Source organism: Streptopelia decaocto, assembly GCF_964273445.1.
Source record: "Streptopelia decaocto genome assembly, chromosome: 7".
NCBI lineage: Eukaryota > Metazoa > Chordata > Aves > Columbiformes > Columbidae > Streptopelia > Streptopelia decaocto.
Window position 1 is genome coordinate 26,376,098 of NC_138661.1, and position 20,479 is coordinate 26,396,576.

The window sequence follows — 20,479 nt, forward strand, 5'->3', positions numbered from 1 at the left end:
TACCCTGCATATGGAGAAACCTGTCAGTGAACATTACAGCTTATTTATTAAATATTTGTGGTAAAATGAGTGGCAGTCATTTCAGTCAGCTACACATGTGTTTCAAATTTTGGCTTGCAATTTGGTTACTTGGAGGTTGTCTCATTCTTTAGTTCAGACTGACACAGAGGGTCAGCTGAGGTACCTGAGCCACCTCCTTTCAGCATAAAATAATCAACAGTGTATCGTCTCTGTGAGGATCTGTCCTGCCACATCTGATAAATACTTAAATTCCTTTCTCTTAGAGACATACCAGAGATCCAATTCTGGATAAAATAAGTCTTCAAGACAGAAGATGCTCCTGACAGGAAGCAATTTATTACAGAAATGGATTCTTAAATCATGGGCTCCATCATCTACACAGCATTTGGATCCCATCAACTACATCTCCAGCACATGCACTACCATCTGAACAGGGCCAATCTGATTTCTCAATGCTATTGTAGCACCAGTTCCATTTCCACCCACAGACCTCAAGCAAGCTTTGCATTAATCTCTTCTTAACAAAGACATGTTAATTTGGCTACAGGTGGGAGGACACTGAGAGCATTAATACCTATTCACTACTTTGAAAACCAAAAATACTCAAAGCGCTAAAATTATAATGCAAGTAAAGAATTAATAGTAGGAAAGATGGTGCTAATCAGTTTCATTTTATTCACTTACTATTTTCCACAATAGTTATGTGTTTTGCAAGTGAAGGGATTTCCATTTACTGACCTTGGCATTCATTACGACCATACTGTGATTTATATTGAGAATTCCAAGCCTTTATCTGATCTTATAAATAAATGTAAAATACATAAAACAATTATCCTAGTGTAAAATTGAATTTTATCTCACTGTAACCAGCTTTTGTCTATGTTACATACTTCTATGTTTGAATACAATTCAAAATTAATAATAGGTATAATTTATTTTCTGACTTTTCATTATCTTGACATTTTAAATTTTTTTTTTATATATATACTCAGGCTTTAATTTTATCTAGGGCTTCAACCCCACAGCTCCTTTTTAGACATGTACAATGTGTCTTTCAGAATATCCGTTCAAGGAATAAGACTGCTAAAGGGACATATTGAACATTTAGCAGGCCAAAAACCAGCATAAAAAATAGCAGGATTTTGTAACAAAGAAAACCACCAGCTTAGAAGAGAAAATGTAGCACTGCATGTAAATGACCAAAAAAAAAGTAATTACTGTGAAGAATTAGACACAGAAAGCAGAGTTCTGAAGTTGGTGGTTCTAGAAAATTACTAACACACAGCTTAAATTTTTTAAAAATTATTTTTAAATAGCTGAAAAAGATAACCAAGGAAGTCTTTTTCCTGTTAAAGGGCAGTGGCAATTTTATATTGAATGCCATAGCATTAGCAGTTTAATACAGAGATTAGTCTAAGCTGAACATGAGCCTTTCAGTGGTTCATGAAATATCACTTTACCATGCAATTCTTTGGGCTTAAATATAAATTATACAAATGCACCAACCGAATAGTTTATTTACTTAGCACAATTAATTAACATCACTTCAACTAAGTATCCCCAATGTTTTACTACCTCAGTCATATACACATTGACTTCAAAGAAAGTCAACTATGTCTCAAACCAAGTACTTGCTACTGTGCAGGCTCAAGTATACTTTGTATGTAAGGGCTACAGTTTACAGAGAAACTTTATTTTAAGGAAAGCTCAGGATTTTTAAGAAAGGCTTAGAATTAGAGAAAGTCAGGGAGAAATAAAAAAAATAAATTAAAACCCAAAACAAAACGAAAAACAACAAGAAAGTTTTATTTTCTTCAATGTGGCATATGTGCAACAAAGGCAGGGAACCCAGTTCAGCCATGCTGCTTGTACACAAACATATACAGTAAAGCATGAAAAAAATCTCAAAGAGAATTTGATGAATAAATATGAAGAACGGCACAGCTATAAGGGCTGATGCAAAACGGCCACTTCCCATACAGGGCGAGCGCAAGTCCACAGCTGTGGCCACTGTGCACAAAGCCAGACTGGCCACACCAGTGCTGCATGGACACCGGCACTGGGATTCCTTCACGTCTGCAGTAACCAAGCTGCTCACTGGGCCTTTGTGATTAGAGGAGGAATGTCATAACCATGGTGGTCTAGGCTGCTACAAGCAAAACCAACACATCCCAAAATGAGTGGTCCTTGATCTGAAGTGACTGTGGTCAGGATGAGGCATGTTTCAGGAGTCCCTTGAATACCTTGTGATAAACGCACGTGGAGAAAATAACAAGAAAGAACACTGTAGTTAACTGAATAAAAGGTTAAAGAAAATAAACAATATTTTTGCAGCTTAGCATTTATTTGTGAACTGCTGGGACAACTCTATGCTTGACAGAAAAGCTATGAGGCTTTTGGTAGCTTGACAAGACAATCTACAAGCTTGAATGAAATGTTCAGCTTAAGGAATTAAAATAAATCTGATGACTGATGTGCTACTAAACGTGACAGACTGTCATCTGTTTTAAACAGGATCTCTGTAGGATGGACTGAAAGCAATTTTTTTTTCCATTACCTTAAACATACTAAGACTTTTTCCAATGAATTCTGGCTAATCTATTAAAACAAAAGATCTTCTCAAACTCTTACAATTTCAATAAAATAATGAAATAGCCACTTTGGTTACTTGCATAATTAATCCATGCTGATGCTGTACTTCTGTGATTAATTTACATCCAGTCCACAAAAGCATACAACAAAAACAATTACTTCAAAATTAACTATAAAATTATAAGATACAAGCAATAAGTGATTAACGTAGGTACAGACATTCGTCCGTAGCTTTTAAAATCAAGAAAAACTGATCAACAAAAGTCCTACAGTGAAAAGATACTGCAACAGCTAGGAATATATTAAAAAACCACAAACTCTAGTTTTAATCCGGCCAAATCCTAGAAAACATTTAAAAATCCTAATACATTATTTTAAGTATATACATTGACAAACTTATATAAACAATGTAAAATAAGATAAAAATATTTGGAAGGCAATTTATAGTATTTTAAAAACACTGGCAAGATGTAGGCTTAAATGGGAATATCTTTCCTCTCTCAGACTGTAAATAGTTTCTGTAGGAATTATTGAGGTGCTTCATCATTTCCTTATCTTAGAGATGATGACTCAAATCTGTCCTACAAATGAAAAAAAATACAGAAAAAGTGGTTTTGTGACATCCACCTGGAATCTGTGCCTTAGATGTAGGGAACAGGCAAAACTGCTCATTGGTAAAAAAGAGCACTTTGAACCACACTGCATTTACAAAACTGAACTGCGAAGCCAGCACAGCTCCCCAGCTTGTACAATCCACTTCCAAAGGGGAATAAGAATCAAACTACCACCAAAGACATCCAGCTTTCAGAAAAGGTTACATGTCACAGATACACACCATTTAAGATATTTTAGATATTGGGTTAATTTCCCCATTGGTTGATTTACGTCCAACTAAAAATTCACACCACACACATATCTAGGTGTTCCTGCTCCAGCAGGGAGATTGGACTAGATGATCTTTCAAGGTTCCTTCCAATCTCTAACATTCTGTGATTCTGTGTGATTTCGTGATTTCTAAGAACAGAACAGTCCATATTGTTTAGCTCATAATATCAGTTTTAGACCAATTTACCTTATTAGTTTCCCTTACTGCAATATAGGAGTACCAAAATTAGATTGAAAATTTAAGCCATAAAAAGTTCAAGTACTTCAGTGTAAGACTGCAGTTACCTAGTGTCCCATCTCGCCCCCATTTGCACTCAGAAACCACTCAGAAGACCAACACACCTTTTTCATTCAGTTGCTGTGTTATAGTTGATCAATACAGAAGATCACAAGCCTCTGCACATCCTGATGATTTGTTCTGTGTTTTGCAGGAGTTCTTTACATGGCTCAGTTCCCATAATCTCCTTCCCCACTCAGTGTACCCTGTTAACAAAAACAACTATAGCAGTGATGAAATCATGCTGCAGGAAGTTATCAATAGGTCTTTGAGGTACACTATACTGTCAGGAGAAAAATCTATTAGTTCTGCTTATATCAGAATTAGAAATTAATCTGTTACCACCTGAGATCTTTTGGATCAAAAGAAATGGAACCAGAGCCTAGAAGCTCTGAATATTCCCAAAGCTTTTCACAGTTGCTAGCTCTACACTTCTATCATCTCCCCTGGTCAAAACATCAGACCTCACTACAACCTCTGCTATTTGACATGTGTTATATTTCCCTGCTAAATGCTTCAGGCACTATGTAAAATCTCTCAAAAGAATCAGGTGCTGATACACAAAGAATGCTGAACATACACAGAGGTGGTCTCCACTTTCTTGAGGGCAACTGCCAAATTCAACTGATGCATCAAGCACAGAAAACCCCTTTGTTATCAGTCATCTTGTCATGATGTTCTCTCTGCACTGGCAGGTGTAAGACTTGATGTTTCTGGGTTCTGTTTTTTTATAAACATTTTAAGGCGAAGTTTAATGAAGGCTTGTATTTTTTTCCCCCCACCTTTAAATGACCACTAAACCCACTGTATTGATTCTACCACTCATTTCATGTTTCATACAAGATTATTGTGCTCTACTTTTACTTCTAAGGGCATTGGAATGTCATTTTCTGGACATCTTGTCTTTTCAGCTCTACCCTGCATTTCATTGAAGGCTTTACTGCCAAACTTTTCCTGAAAATTCCCCATCCCTCTCCAAAGAAAAAGCTCCTTTAACAAGAACATGACCTAAAATGTTGTAACCACTCCCTTGAGGAGGAAAAGGCTTATTTTTATAAACACTCAAGTCAAATATTTATATTCATCTACAGCTTCCTTTTTGTGCTAATATCCCTGCCTCTGATCATAACTAAATAAAAATTCAAATAAAACAAAAATATGGCCACTCTATCATGCTCTAACAATCCAAAGGTGCTTTAAGATACATTGTTAATGCCAAATCTACATGCTGAAATTTCAAAATGTCACTGCAGTGATCGACTGCTGCATAGAGTAAATTCTTCTCAAAAAAAGTATTAAAAAATTTAAAAATTGATGCTAACAGAAGTAGATGCTATTTATACAAATGCATGTGTTCCTTCCTCAAAAACTTAAGGTGTACGTCCAACTAAGCTTCTAACATCAATATATGCTTCTATGAAATTACAAAATGCTTTTCATAATAGATTCTAAAATAAAATAGACTGCTTTTACAATTAAAAAATAAGTTACTACTTGTACTGGGTCTGGTTTGTATGGAGTTAATTTTTTCCCACTGTGTTTTGGATTTGTGGCTAAATTAGCCCTGATAATACACCAAAGTTTTGCCTCTTGCCAGCAGTGCTTGCACAGCATCCAGGCTTTCTCTTCTTCCCCCCCACTCCGCCCTCCAGAGAACAGCCTGGTTGGTGGGCAAGAAGTTGGGAAGGGACATAGTTGACCCAAACTGGCCAAACAGGTATTCCATACCACATAACATCATGCTCAGCAATAAAAACTGGGGTAAAGCAAGACGGGGGTAAAAGGCGTGTGCAGTTTTTTTTCCAAGGCCCCTGTTGCTCAGAGACTGGCTGGGCATTGATATGCTTGGGGGTGGGAGGTAGTGAGTGACCCTATTTGCATCAGTTGTTTTTTTTTTTTTTTTTTTTTTTTTGTTTGTTTGTTTTTTTTTTTTTTTTTTTCCTGGTGTTGTTCTTTTTCCTTTGCTTATTAAACTGTCTTCATCTTGACCCATTAGCTTTCCCACTTCTGCTCTCCCCATGCTCTCCTCCATTCCACCAGGGGTGGTGATGAGTGAGCAGCCATGGGGGTAGTCAGCTGCTGGCTGGGATCAACCCACCACACCACTGCTTTTCTAGTTTCTCTCCAAAGCACAAGGATGCTCATAGCTGTGGTTTGTGTGCGTTTGTTTGTTTTGTTTGTTCGTTTTAAAACGCACTAAACCAGTAACAAGTTGGAACATCAACTAGAGCTCCCACTCGAAAGTGCAACAACTACTTGGGTGTTAAGGACTGGAGTGCTGTACTACAGTTTGCTAATGTGCCATGTTAAAGAAAACCCATAATGTCATTTTTGCAAACCATAAGCACTAACCATCAAACTAACCACTAACCATCAATACAAATCAAATGGCACCATTTCAGCAGAATTCTAACTCAATAATTTATTTTTGACAAACGCTTTCACAACCTCACTTTTAACCCCATTCCTCAACATTTGAATGCTGGTTTCACATGTGTGATGAACAGCAGGCAGAAACATGTTTCCAAAGACTGCAACTTAGCTCAGTATTCATATCGTCATCAGAAAAATCTGCAGGCTTCAAGAATTCCTTCATTCTTCTTTTGGGATCTAAGGTACTGTACAGGAATGTTACTGCACAGAAATATTAGTCAGCACAAGAATACCACGGGCCCACACCCTTTCCATTGTTTTGAAACGTAAACAAAAAGTAATCTAGAATTTCAAGTAAGAAATGCAGGGTATACATTATAGAAATTGTGTACCTGTTACAATTACAGAGTAACCCTAATCTGGCAGATTTTTCAAGTAAATATATACTTATTGTCATAAACAAAACAACAAAACCCCTTGTAACAGAATAAAAACTTACTGCCCTCTTATTTACCTCTAAAACTTACTACCTCTTTATTACCTCTAGAACATTATCCTCCTTTCTCTCTTTAAAATTCAAAACTGAATCTCACATTTACAAATGAAATTAGCACCTTGCTGTTTAGCAACAGTTCTCACACTAGAGAAACTCCACATCAACTAATTTCTAAAGGAAGTTGTTTGCAACTTGCATGTTCTTCATAGTTTTGCAAGCAGCCCATAGAGGCCAGCAAACCAAGACCACTATATCAGTTAGTTGAACTGCATATCACAGCACTGGGCTGAGGATGTAGGTGGGGGAATGTGCAAGATCAGCTACTGCTGATTTTGAATTTATGAACTGCACTGTTCAACAAATTTCAATAGTCAAAAACATAGTTTCAAAAGAATTAGTAGTTAGCATCAGTGAGAGACAAAAATACTAAACCAAATCCTAAACCCCCAAATCCTAAAAATTTTAAAAGTAAATTCTTCTGCTTTGTAATTTTAAGAGCTTCCCACAGACTCTGTTTGCGATGATCTCAATCAAGATTTGCCTAACAATAAGCAGCTGACTCAGAATTAACTGAAAAATGAAAACGTGATGTACCAGACGACTTTCAATACCTCCAGGTCTCTAGAACAGATCAGGGTATTTCACCTGATCGCCTGTCCCTGAAAACACGGCAAAACTGTCCCTAACATTCTCAGCACATGGTCACTGCCTTGGCTTGCACCGCTAAAACTAGACATTTAGTTTTAAAACCATGTTCATTTATCACATATGAAGAAAACATATTACAGATGGATGCTCAAGAAGCCTCTCCTGCCTGGCTCTCTGGGTAGAGAGGCTGCAGGTACCCTCACCAGCCCCTGTGAGGTGGCTGCTGCCACAGGGCTCCCTCTACTGGTCTGTGATCCTTCACATACGCAGGAAAGGCTGGTGGGAAAACAAAACAGAACGAACAAACAAAAACTCAAACCAACAAACAACAACAACAAAATAAACCCCAAACTAAAATATCAACAGTTATTTCACATCTCTGCTTGCTAGTCAGACCCGGATATTCAGAACACACTACTGCTTCATAGGAAAACAGTCAACTGAATACATGCAGTCACACATGCTAGGTGGAAACAGTTGTATATATATGAAATCTTTTATTATGCTTTAATATTTGTAAAATGCATCTCAAAAACTGTTTTAAAGAGCCACCATTTTTCTACAAGATGCAACATACAACTACACACTCACAATCCAGATGTAAAGTTTTAATTCTTCTTTCTTAAAGCAAGCAAATAAGCAAACACAAGATAACTCAGAAAAATTACTGGAAATAACTGCATAATATCTGCACAATTTAAGGCATCAGAAATGGTTTTCTTTTTCCTTAAAAAGAGGATTCCTCAAAAGTACATAAGCAAAAAAGTTTCAGTAGGAGACTGCCATCAGTTTTCAGTAAGGGTATCTCTGCACTGTAGCAATTGCAGCTCACACGGCTAAACTATGTCTAACTTCAATTTGGTTACTGCTGTCATAGGCAGCATTTCTCAAATTGAGCCATTTAATCCTCACGTTACTAACCCCACTCTGCCTCCAATTCATGTTTGGCAGGGAAAAAGTGCAGTATCTTTTCCTTCTCAGGACCCTCAGTGCCCATGAGCCAGCCCTGCTGACCTCAGGCTGCAGCAGAGGAGCTGGCACAGAAAGCAGCGGCAGTGCCACCACTTCTGTTCAGCAGCTCAGGTAGCACCTGAGCTCCTTTTGAACAAGTTCACTCTGGTGACTGTGGAGCGATGGCTGAGAAATTCAATGGCACCTGTGCAACCAGCCATCACAGCTAGGTGGCAAGGGATAACAAATTGCTCACTCCAATGCTGTCCTCCAAGGCATGTCTACCAATATCAGAAGCTAACTCAAGACCTGGTGCAAGAAAAGCACGGCGAGCTTCATAACTCCTCCCCACCTCTTTTCTTAAACACCCTGCCCCACATTCAACATCAAGTTGAGGGCAGCTAAGTGGAGCTCCATACTGTCAGCAGCACAAGAGCAATGGGATCAGGGTAAGGAAATCACAGAAATACCCACATCCCTCACACCATACCTTTAAGTAGGAAAAGATGAGAATAATTTAGCCAGGAACACCTGGAAACAACCAACAGATGGTCACTGCAAGAAGGCAGGAATGGAGGCAAGGAGTAATAAAACGTGGGCACTATGGGATATTCCATAAGGCTGGAAATTCATGCAGTTTCTCCTGGGGCCCAGTTTTACCAATTTAGCTCATCCTCCTAAAATGACATTTGAAGAGACTAATAGACAAAATCTCCTACAATGAACCTGCATAACAATAAAGAATGAGAACAGAATGCTGTCTTTTTTTTTTTTATCTTGAAGAAAAAGCTAAATTTAAGCCTCGAAGGTGGCTTTTCACTTGCTAAATTTAAATAAAACACATTTTAAAATACAACTGAGCAGAACTATGGAGTTGCTGATGTCTGTTTAAGGAACAATGACATCAATGCACAGTACACTTGAGAAGGATATAGGTGTGGAACTACATCCTTCTTCATCATACATAGTCAGGTACAAAAAGAAAAGTTTAACATCAAGATTCCTGTGGTCTAATGAAAATAAATACCATTACAAACAGACCCAAGAATACAGACTTATTAAATACTGTTTGTTTTTATTCAGATATAGATAATGGGAACTGAGATATTTAACTACTTCAAGACTAGTTTTTATTCTATCTTAAACTGTTCACACTGTCAGCAAGCTCATGGCATCCTGACAAGCCGATAGGAAAAAAACAAAACCAAACAACAAACCAACCAACCAAACAAAAAAACTTGAAAAATGTCAACAAGCATCTGTGAAAACAGATTTAGATTGGTATCTGAGTATTTGATTGTTCTACTCTGACTACACCAAGCAATTGATACTACCTGTATCACTCACATTTGTAATAAATTCAAAATCAGAATACATTCTTCTAGCTTTATAAAACAAGCTACAAAACATTCCAAAATGTTAAAGTCATGGGGGATGTTTCATAGTGGCATTTTCCTCATTACAAGGAAGGTTACCAAGGAAGAAATTGGTCATACAGTATTTACGTCAAACTCCAGACAAGGAAAACCACATCCTAATACTCTGCTACAACATAAAATAGAAAAACTGCCTCTATCTGTGCACACATAAAATCACACTATAGAAAAACATTGTAAAAAATACTGCTTTGTTTCTCATGCTTGTATCTAAAAATGTACATAACCAAGTTAACACATTCTCAGTTACCAAGTACTTAATTTTGCAAAATCCTACGGAACCTGAAATTTTATTTACCTGAATGTGAATCACAAGGACAATATATTGAGAAACAGAATCTTAAAGCAAGTCTATCTGTAAATCAAAGAAATTTGAAATGAACTGCACTTGAGAAAACAGAATTGTGCCTCTCTAAAAGCAATGTTAATAACTTTATCAAACTATTATACTGATACCAATAACTTTATTGTATCAATACTAACAACTTTATTATAGGGTGTGTATAATTTATGCAGCTACAATAAGCATAAATGACAATATCCATACAGATCACTGCATTAGATATATATCTTCACATTTCACCATCTAATCTCTCTCAAAGAGGACTACCTGCTTAAAACAAACAATCAAACAACAACAAACAGAACAACAACAAAACCCACACAAAACCCAAAAACAAACAAGCAAAAAAAACCCCAACGACAACCACCACTCAAGCCACTATATATCATACCATTACTGAGAAATGAAAGTTTAAAAAAGAACACATATTTTTGCATAACTTCCTTCAATGGTATTGAAATGGGCACTGGAATGTCTTAGAATAATTTTCTAATTATGCTCAGTTATATTCTCGGTTCTCTAACTACACTCGGCTATGAGTTACCGTTTTTCTTGGTAATTAGGCTTATCTTTTTGGCAGTCAATTAAGTTTCTAAATTGAAGTTAAACCTGTAATATTTTGGAAAAAAAAAAAAACACAACAAAAACATAGTACAAATTGATGTTTTATTTCGTATCAGATGTAAGATGTAGGCAGCAAAATGGTTCCACTTCCTCACCTGTTGATACATTAGAATTAACAAAGAGAATGAGGGCAAATATATACATTTGGAAATAGCATAATGCAAGAAAGCTAAAGCAGTGCTGATTACTCCCAAAGGAAAGAAGACACGGACATCTAAAATAAGAATTAATTTTCACAATAAAAAGATTTATACATGTATTTAGCTTAGTGCATTAAAAACAGAAACAATGCACAATAATATTTTTAATTGTGTAAACACTCTGCAAAAAATGAATATTTTAATACTTGTCATTTCCATACACATCAACTGCCATGTCTTGGAAAGCCCTGTTTCCTTTTCACAAGTCAGTCTAAGCTTAGTACCATTCATTTGTTAAATTGGTAACTAATGACAATTTTTAGCTCTGGTCCCACTGAGTGTAATTCACACACACACGCTACCATGAAGCAATTCTTCAGCACTAAATATTCTCTTTACAAGTGGACATTTTTAAGTTGGAGTACAAGTCAACATAAATAAATCGATCTGTACGCTTTAAGAAGATCATTAAAAAGTCAGTCTGGTTGCTTCAAGTACAGCAATGTCCGATCCCATATTAAATTCTCTCACAGCAGATCATCATACAGCATTTTCAGAACACTTTCAACTCAGACACAACCCTGCTCTCATTCCATGAATCCTGACAGGAAACGTCACCCCCTCCCTCCAAAGAGCTAATCAATAACCAAGTATTTCAATCTTTCTTTGTCCTAATAATACATTGCTGAAGCAGATTAGATTTTTCTAATTTATTTCACATTTAACATTTAAATTAGTGCATAGCTACCTGGAATATCACTATTTAACTGAATGTATAACTTAAAGATCAAATTCTGTCTTCAACAGATTTACATAAATGCACAGAAAGGATAACATTTGCCTACCAGCATGTTATGTGGATCTCCTTAACTCAATTTACTATGGATGTCATGGTCCAAAATTAACGCACTCCAGAAGCTGAACTCGGTTTACTTACTGAGTTACCAGTTACTTCCAAATTCACAGTGTAATCCCACACCACTCTGACCAATGGAGGCTTTGCCATTCACTTAAAGGCAAGGTGGATCTGTTCCTTGGTTTGCTACTCCACCAAGTGATACTGAGCAAAATAGTACCATAGATGCTGCCTTGACATCTTTCTACTAAGGAAAAGATACGTATTTTATTCCCTGCTAAAATTGAGAGCAACATATTGATAATTTTAACTACACAAAGTTGCCAACAGAATTACGTGCCTTTTCCAACATGAATTTCTAGAATACATTTCAGCAATGATAATGGCAAATAGCCTGTAGTGTGGACCCTGCTGTTATAGTTTCTGTACCATGGCTGATGAAGCTAGCAGTGAGCATGCAAACTGTCCTATCACTTAGAAAATTGCTAGATCAAAGCAACAGAGATTCATCTTATCAAATGGGCATACACACTGGTTCTTTCCATACCTCTATCTGCTCTGCAAATAAGGATTCAATACTCTTTCTATTATACCTTTAAAATTATTTTCCTTTAAAAGGAAAATGCAAAAGCCAGAAATCATACTTTCAGGAATTTTTGTCAGTTGCAACATCACCCTGTAGTGAAATCAGCTAACAGACTGCAGCTGGGATGGGTTGCTTGGTTGTGTTTCCAGTAAATTTCAAAACATCTATCACCCATATAGAACAATATATGTAAAAGTGAAATGAATCTTCTGCGTAGATTTGGAAGATATGTCCTAAAGTGAACACCAAGTCAGATCAGCAATTCAAACTTCAAAAACATTTCACTACAAGCATGCTGCTGTTAACATGCAGCACCTACTCTGCCATATGTATGATAGCCTAAAAATTTGAAAAAGAAGTAGCAAAAATATTCATTAGGATATCTCTCAAGTGCATGTGACAGATTGTGCATAAAACTGCGATCAACATGTAGGCCCCTCTCCCCCTTCACCCTCAGCTCACATGTTATCTTCTTGCTTTCAGTTCTAGTGATGAGTTGATAATTTAATGATTCTTTCCACAAAGAATCAAAGCCATATTTTTCCTTCTCTTCTAAATCCTTCCAGCAAGCTCTGAAAACTTCCTTACATTTTTATTAACCTAGGCACCCTCAAAAACTAACCCCCCCCACCCAAACTGCAAAAAGCTAGATCTGGACCATGGGGCATCAGCACTGTACGCCCATTACTGCCAGAAATACAACGTGTTGGGTTTGCCTCACTGTGAGAGAAGTAGGAAGCCTAACACAATCATTTTGTTTCTTGGTAATCAAGAAAATAAGGTAGCATCATAATAGTGCATTCCTAACTTCGCATGATCTAGAATGACTTCTCACAAGAAGACATATAGAATAACAGAATGCAAAGAATGAAAGTAACATTTCCTTCTCCAGAATGGGCAAACTAATAATTAAAAGGGAAATTAGGTGAATCTAGAAACAAAACAAGAGCCAAGAAGTCTAAATAGTTATTACATGAAAACAGGAGAATTTGCTACCCGCTACTATGGGACAGAGTAGTCCTCATTACAAACTGTAATGAGAATCAGGCTCCAAAGAAATTGTAATATCACTATATGAAAGCCTGTAATAACTACAAAATGGGTATACACAAATGCCTACAATAAGGAATAATTTATTAAATCTAAGAAAATACACAATCTTCCTGACTACAAGATTTACTAGTTTGGGTTTAGCCTTATCAGTCTAGGTATTTAGAAGTAAACTAGAAAAAAACATCCAATACTAGTGAAGAAATGGCCAGGAGGGAAAACAGATATTCTGATACTTTATGTCTTCTCCATAGGCAGATTTACCAAATCATAGGAGGGCTATAACCTCCCTGATAATGCTGTCACTCCCAGTGTTCGGACACAGCAGTGACTGGATAGCCTCCCAATGCCATCTCCTTGCCCTAAAACTTGCAGCAGCAGCTGTTTCTGCATTCTCAGATCCTGTACATTATGTTACCTCCCAGACTCTCTCTTTGCTTCCCTATTGCAACTAGAACTGCAGTAGCTTCTCCTTAGCTGAACAAAGCAAGACAAGTTTATCACTTTCAAGAGCCAAATATCAGTGTTGATCCCTGGACTGGGTCAGGAAAGCTCACAGCCAACAGGCCAGTGGTACTTTACTGGTGTACACAGCTCAGTCTCACACAGTGGAAGGACCTCGCTATGAATAACAGCATTTCGCATACCTAAACAAAAGCAAAATAATAACAGAACTATCACACAACAGAGCATGTTTACTTTAACTGTTATGACTTAGTTCTAACTGTCTCTAAACATCACAAAAATATTTTAGTGCCACAGTATATTTAAATAAGCAAATAATTCAAAACAGATGGTTTCAGGCTGAATGGAAGTTGTATATTCCCAGAGCAAAACAGTGGCCAAGAACAGATACTCAAGGCCAGGTACAAGAAGAAGGCAAGCACATCACCATGTTTCCCAAATACACACAGGTCCCACAAGCTCCAGAATTCGCAGCCCTGAGACCTGCTGAGCCAGAAGCACATCTTTGTGGTTAACTGGTTTTTCTTCCATGACTAAACCACAGCAACTTACAACTGTTCCAACAGTAGTCACAACTTGCTGAAGTATTTAAAAACAAAACCAAAAAACAAACAAACAAAAAAACCACACTCCAGCACTGCAGGACACTCTGAATTACTAAACTCAGGGTCAGCAAACTCCTACAGCACCCAGTTTGAATCACCTCAACCCCTTGAAATTGTACCTAGACCCAGTTGTTTCAGGGATAAACACTGAAGTGTGTGCTGTCTCAGATAGGCCTCTATGTCCACATACTGCATGTTTTTCCTCCAAACTCCTCACACTGAGAAGCCATAGCCTTTTTCCTCAAACAAAACAGACCTTCACAACACCACCGAGAATGCAGATTATTATGGAACTTACATTACATTAAGAGCTGAGGTATACAACTGATTGGGACTTCACAAGGAACTTTTTTAAAGTCATAAATGTTCAAAGATACCAGAGATTGCAAATGTGATTTTGGCAGGTTTTTTTGTGTGATCTATTTTGTCTTGAGGTTTGTTTGCTTGTTTTTTAGCGTATTACTACTATTCTGGGTACTCTCCACAGCTTGTTCTCACCTGACACCAAAGAAACAGCACCGACCGCCTAAATTTGCTGGGGACAGGTTTCACCTCCGGTTCTCCAAGCCGCCGTGCCCGGCGCTGCCCTTCCTCCCGGGAGGCGGCAGCCCGTCCGTCCCTGCCCTCCCCGCGGGGCTCAGAGCCTCTAAAACTCCAAGCCGCCCATTCCCGCCCGGACAATTCGCTTTCCCGTCTCTGCAGCTGCAGAGCGGGCTGTAGGTCGGGACAGCCCGCCGAGCAGGGGGGAGGTAGGGTAACACAGACAAGAGGCTGCGCGAGGGGCTGCCCCGACCCACGCAGCCGGTACGTGGAGGAAGAAGCCGGCGGCGGCAGCGCATGCCGGGAGGCGGCGGCCCGGCCCCAGAGGCGGGGGAAGTGAGGAGGCCGGGCAGGGCCGCTTGCCCGTGGGGAGGTACCGAGGGCAGAGCGGCCCCTACCAACAGCCACCTCGCCGGGAAGCGCCGCCACCGCCCGCCCCCCCCCGCAGGAGACGGGGCAAGCTCAAACCCGAGCGCCGCGGGGCAGCCGCCGAGGGAAGCGCCCCGCCGGTCCGTTACCTGCGCGCTCCTCCCCCGCTGCCGGCGTGCGGGCGGCGCCGTCGCCTCCACAACAAAGCCCGCGAGCGGGCGGGCGCTGCGCTCCGGACGGTAGCAGAGGCGGGCGCGTGCGGCGGCCCGGGGGCGGGGCCAGGCGGCGGGGGCTCTGGAGGGGGCGCCGCCCTGCGGGCGGGAGTAGGCGGTGCAGGGCCAAGCGCTGGCAAGCGTGGCCGGGCGGGGGGCTGTGGGAACCTGAGGGGCTGGTTTGCGGGCGTCTCCCCTGCCCGCCTCTCCCCACGCAGGGAAAAGCTATGCCCTTTCTGGGGGGTTAGCAGTGGCACGCTGCCCAGGCTGGCCAGGTGGGGTGTTGCCTATTAAGGGATGTGGTGATCACAGATGCAGAGAGAAACCCTGTCAGGGCAATTAAGGAGGATGACGTAGTGGTGCACATGTACTGTTTTGGGAAGAGGCCATGTGAAAATGGGATTAAGCCCAGAAGTGCTTCAGGAAACCTGCACAGTGGGAAGGTCCCACTTTGCGGGGCGGTAGGGAGGGGTGGATGGAGAATGAGAGATGTGCAATATACAGAAAAGACTTCCAACAGGAGAATTTAATTGTATTGAGGTGAATAGATTTGGGGTTTGAATACTGTGAGACAAACTTAATAGTTTCCTAACAATAGCAGAGTTCATTTTTTCAAGAAGGTGTTATGCTATTCTGTAAACATATTTCTCTATGTAAATTATACACTCCGAGCATTTTTTTTCATGTAAATCTTTTTGTTGTGGTGACACCTTCTGCAGAAAACAAATGTAACCAACCATTTTCTTCACCTTCTGATGAACTCCAAATTCACTTTACTGTTGAACTACTGCAGCAAGTCAACCTTAATACTAGATTTGCTATTTGTATCAAAGGGAACATTGTGCAGGGAGACCTGCATCTCTGGAACAAAAAAGTAGTGATGTTTCAGCATCTGCTTTTTGGTGATACAGGACACCATGGACTTGATGATCCTGGTATATTTATTGAGCAGTAGTCTCAAAGAGCCAAACCAAGGGATCTAATGCAAATGTTAATGAAACATTGAAGTTGAGATTTTAATTACTTAAAGGTCAGCACATTCAATGTTTATTAATTTAAGGGAGTTACTCTGTATTCCCACAGCAATCTCCTCTCTGCTCCTACATAGATCAAAGAATTCAAGTTACTGTTTATTTGCTGATGCATGTGAATTATATAACTGAATTTTATAGGTGAATATTATTCCTTTTTTTGCAACTATGGTCTCAGTCTTAACACTTTATTAACACTTCTCCACAAATTTTCTATGTTTACATACTTTTCAATAGCAATAAAAACATTGTTTTTCTCTAATCTTTGTTCTAAATGACTAAAGGCTACATGTCAAGTTTGGCACCTTATTCAGTTAGCAACATTGTTGCTAAATTATCCCCAAACACTTGCAGGCACTCTGTGAAGTAACATATCAGAACAGTGTTATGACTTCATGAAAATACTTTTCCAAAGGCACTTTTATAAAGTTTTGGCTTCCAAATACTATGGTGCCTGCAATCCATTCTCAAAACAGGAAACCGCGTTTGGAAAGGTTTGACAAATGATTCCCAGAAAAGCCTGTGAGGAGAATGAAAACACTGTAATTTCAGAACCTTATGCACAAAACCCACTTGTAGGCTGCTAAAGGATCCTTCCTTCTCAAAATACTCTGCATGTAAAAATCATTAGGTTTTGTTGGTAGAAAAAAAAAGGTTCTTTCCCAGTGAATGAGGGGGACAGTTAAATTAGGGTAATCTTGTTTTTAATAGGTTTTCATTATTTTCCTTAATTCATTTTCAAGTTCTCTCCCTCAGTCTAACAGTAACCCCTGTCCAATCTGGAGAGCTGTGATCTGAGAACTCTCTTTCACAACACTATCTGAAACAAATTGTCTCTGACTGCACAGTTTTCTGCCTGCCAGTTTTTCCACAGTTTTTCTGTATGAAATAAATAATGGCATTTTAATAAAAATATAAAATATATTTTGTCTTTTATTTATTTTTTTTCCCACTTACTATTAGATTTAGTCTGACTTTGTGAATTCTGTCCATCAGAATGCTGGAATATATTTTTTCCTATCTACTTTAGGTATTTCCACCTGCACTTTCATAGCAGTCAATTATGCCTTTGTTCACAATGGAGTTTCTTTTCAACGTTTTTCATGTCCCTTGAGGAAAAGATATGGTATTATTATAACAAACCCAGATTTCTCTTGTAGCCCAAAGGTACCTTTCCAGGACTGGAGGGTGAGGAAAACCAGCTTGAATCCTCTTCAACTCTACTGTGCTACATCCTAGAGTCAGGGACTCCTGATTTTAGCGCAACTCCTCTGGTGTGCCTAGAATTCACTGTGCCTAGTATTTTAGCTTAAAGTCACTACCTCAGAGGCTTTAAATGAACATCTGGAAGACTCTCTCTTACCAAATGAAAATGTATATAGATAGCAGACTGCCATTAAATACCTATCAGACATGGAAAACAGTGCAAAAATATACTGTTCAGACTTAAGAAACAGATCAAACTTAATATTTCTTAAGAAACAGAGAAAGAACTAGGTACCAACACTTGCCTTTGGTAGCTGTGCTACAGGAATAGATAAATGCACCTAGTTACAAATTATCTGTGCTTTGAGTTTAGCATAAGCTGATGTCCTTGTAAGGCACCAGCAATCTCCCTTTTTTTCAAGGGAGAGAAGTTAAGAAACAAGGATGTAAAAACTACCTTTATTTTCCTTCTCTTGAAGACGTGCCAGAAAATCTAGGCTCCTTGTTCTATTTCAAGATGCTCAAGATCACACAAGGTATTCAGAATTGCTTTGAAGATAACGTGAAGGATTTCTGATTCAAAATGAATATCCTCATCTGTGTTAACACTGTAGGGCTGTTAACAAGAAAGAAAAAAGGAAATAAATTATCCTTGTGACAGGTTAAACAGTCTAGCATCATATTCAAGAGCCATTTCCTTGAGTCTATCATCTTAACTCTAATAAATGGGGTAAGAAAAATCAGCAATACTAGAGGCTATGGGCTACATGCAAAAGGAGGAAATAGAGAAGAGTATGAGGAACCACAGTACTATTCAGATTTAGGGAGAGGGGAAGTAATGGAGACAAGGAAAAAGTCTTTGCAGCTCTCTTGGTAACCCAGTGGTTTGACTAGTAGAGCAGTGTCAGGGTTACAGCAGGGAAAAGACTGTCTGCAATACTGCATTCACTCCCAACTTTTGCAGGCTGCATATCCATAGAAACATTCAGGTATTCAGTTGTTGATTAAGTGCTTAAGCTGTAGTTTATTAACCTGAGTGCCATGTTGAATCTGGCTCTAAGTCAAAAATATTATGTGTGTACTAGTAAACATAAAGGATCTATGGCCATTCTCTGACCCTGAGAATAAATGTCCGTCTGTGCTCTGTAGCCATATGGTTGAACTGTCTTCAATGGTGCTGTCTCTGGGGATGAGCCCATGCTGTCCCTCATGTTGTCCCCTGATGTCTTCTGGAAAAGCACAGTTTGGCCTTGGCAAAAACCATGTTGGAGACTGTCAGCAATGGCACTGACTGTGTCCCAGTGCTTGAGGCTATGCCTTGGCACTGTTTTGTTTACTAAAATGGGCCAATAGGTTTGTGCAACACATACAATAGCCACTCTCCAAAGGACAAAATACCCATGTGTCCCTTGAACACCAAAAAGCTGGAACCAACGTCTGAAAGTTTTAAAAGAACAACATGCTTGAGAATGACAGCCAGTGAGCCAAACGGCACCACTTCCTAGAAGTGGAGCACCAGGGGATCTGCGGGTGGTAGTAAGGTCCCAGCAGCAGTGGGGAGCAGGACCGCAAGTGTGTGCTGTACGGCACCACCCCGAACCGAGGAGTGAACGGCACAAGCCTGCGGAGGTGACAGGCCGCCAAAGCCTTGCCCACCCGCCCCAGCAGGGGTGCTCCCAGCACCGACCGCCCCAACTCTGCCCGAAAGAGAGAGGCTGCCGGTTTCCCGGCTGCAAGCAGTCAGAGAGCCCTTTACCCTCTGCGATCGCCATCAGCTGCGAGCTGGGCCCCATCCGGGGCCACCCTCTGTCCGCCGGCTACTAAAGGCCACTGCGCGACCGCGCGTTTTCCTTTAACGCGGGGTCCCAGCCTGCCCCGCCCGGCCTTGCCGCGGCCCCCGCCCCACAGATAAGCGTGGCTCCCGCCTCCCCCCAGCTCTTCCCCACCCGCCCTGCGCGGAATCGATCTCGTCTCGGCAGCCGCTCTCCAGGCGCCAGCTTCCTCTCGCCGCCCGAGAATGGCTCGGCAGCCCGGCAGCTTTCTGCAGGAGGCCTCTCACCAAGTCGTCGCTGGAGGCTCGGCAGGTAAGTGGTCGCGTTCCTCTGGGGCGGGGAAGGTCTGCCCGTCCCCGCCGGGGTTCCGCCGCCCCCTCGCCGTTCTCCTCAAGCGCAGGAGCGGCGGCAGGGAATGGCCTGGCTCGGCGGCGGCTCCTCCCCCGCCGGGCGGCGCGGGCGGGCCCCAAAGGCGATTCGGGGGTCCCGGGGGCGGGAGCGGTGGGGCCGGGGCGGTAACTTGCGTAACGGTGCTCGGCCCCCCGGAAGGGTGAGGGGGCCCGTCCGCGGGTCTGCGGTGTATCTCCCTTAAACACACCCTGCAGCCCCTCGGGTGATAAGGCTGGTAGACGGGCCCCCTTCAACGGTAACAGCTGTCGGTGTCCCCTCGGAAGCCTCTCTGGTGGGTGGCTGCTGGTGTTTTCTTGCTTGAGGTGGAACCAGTGCACAAATGGAAAACAGTACACAAATATACTGTTCAGATATAAGAAACAGATCAAACTTAATATTTCTTAGGAAACAGAGAAAGAGCTAGGTACCAACACTTTACAAGTGTACTGTCTATGAGCCTGTGCAATCCGCTAGTGGGGCAACAGAAAATGTTCTCCTTCACGAAGGTGTTCCCTCTGCTGCTCTCCGTTGCTGCCTTATAGAGAAACCCACGAAGGGCTAGAGTGGAAATGTATGTTCAAGTTTGTCAATACTTTTAGGAATGATGAGGC

The 20,479-nt window shown here is 40.5% G+C and overlaps 2 protein-coding genes across 4 annotated transcripts in view; one reads left to right on the plus strand and one right to left on the minus strand.

Moving 5' to 3' along the window:
- The window catches only part of MIPOL1 (mirror-image polydactyly 1), a gene marked incomplete at its 3' end in the record, with an annotated part of 192,035 nt that extends 172,520 nt beyond the window's left edge, over positions 1-19,515 (minus strand). Inside the window, exons 1-4 of one of the 2 annotated variants that reach the window (XR_014184531.1) lie at positions 19,463-19,515; positions 18,164-18,322; positions 3,841-3,981; positions 1,808-2,264 (exon numbers count right to left, since the gene is read on the minus strand). Of the gene's footprint in view, positions 1-1,807; positions 2,265-3,840; positions 3,982-18,163; positions 18,323-19,462 lie in introns of those variants that run through there. The other variant, XM_082057458.1, reaches the window with a different exon arrangement.
- Positions 19,516-19,649: 134 nt separating this feature from the next.
- The window catches only part of SLC25A21 (solute carrier family 25 member 21), a 256,619-nt gene continuing 255,789 nt past the window's right edge, over positions 19,650-20,479 (plus strand). Inside the window, exon 1 of one of the 2 annotated variants that reach the window (XM_082058839.1) lies at positions 19,650-19,790. In XM_082058839.1, coding sequence (XP_081914965.1) covers positions 19,724-19,790 — 67 coding nt within the window. In that variant the 5' untranslated portion in view covers positions 19,650-19,723. The remainder of the gene's footprint in view (positions 19,791-20,479) is intronic. The other variant, XM_082058840.1, reaches the window with a different exon arrangement.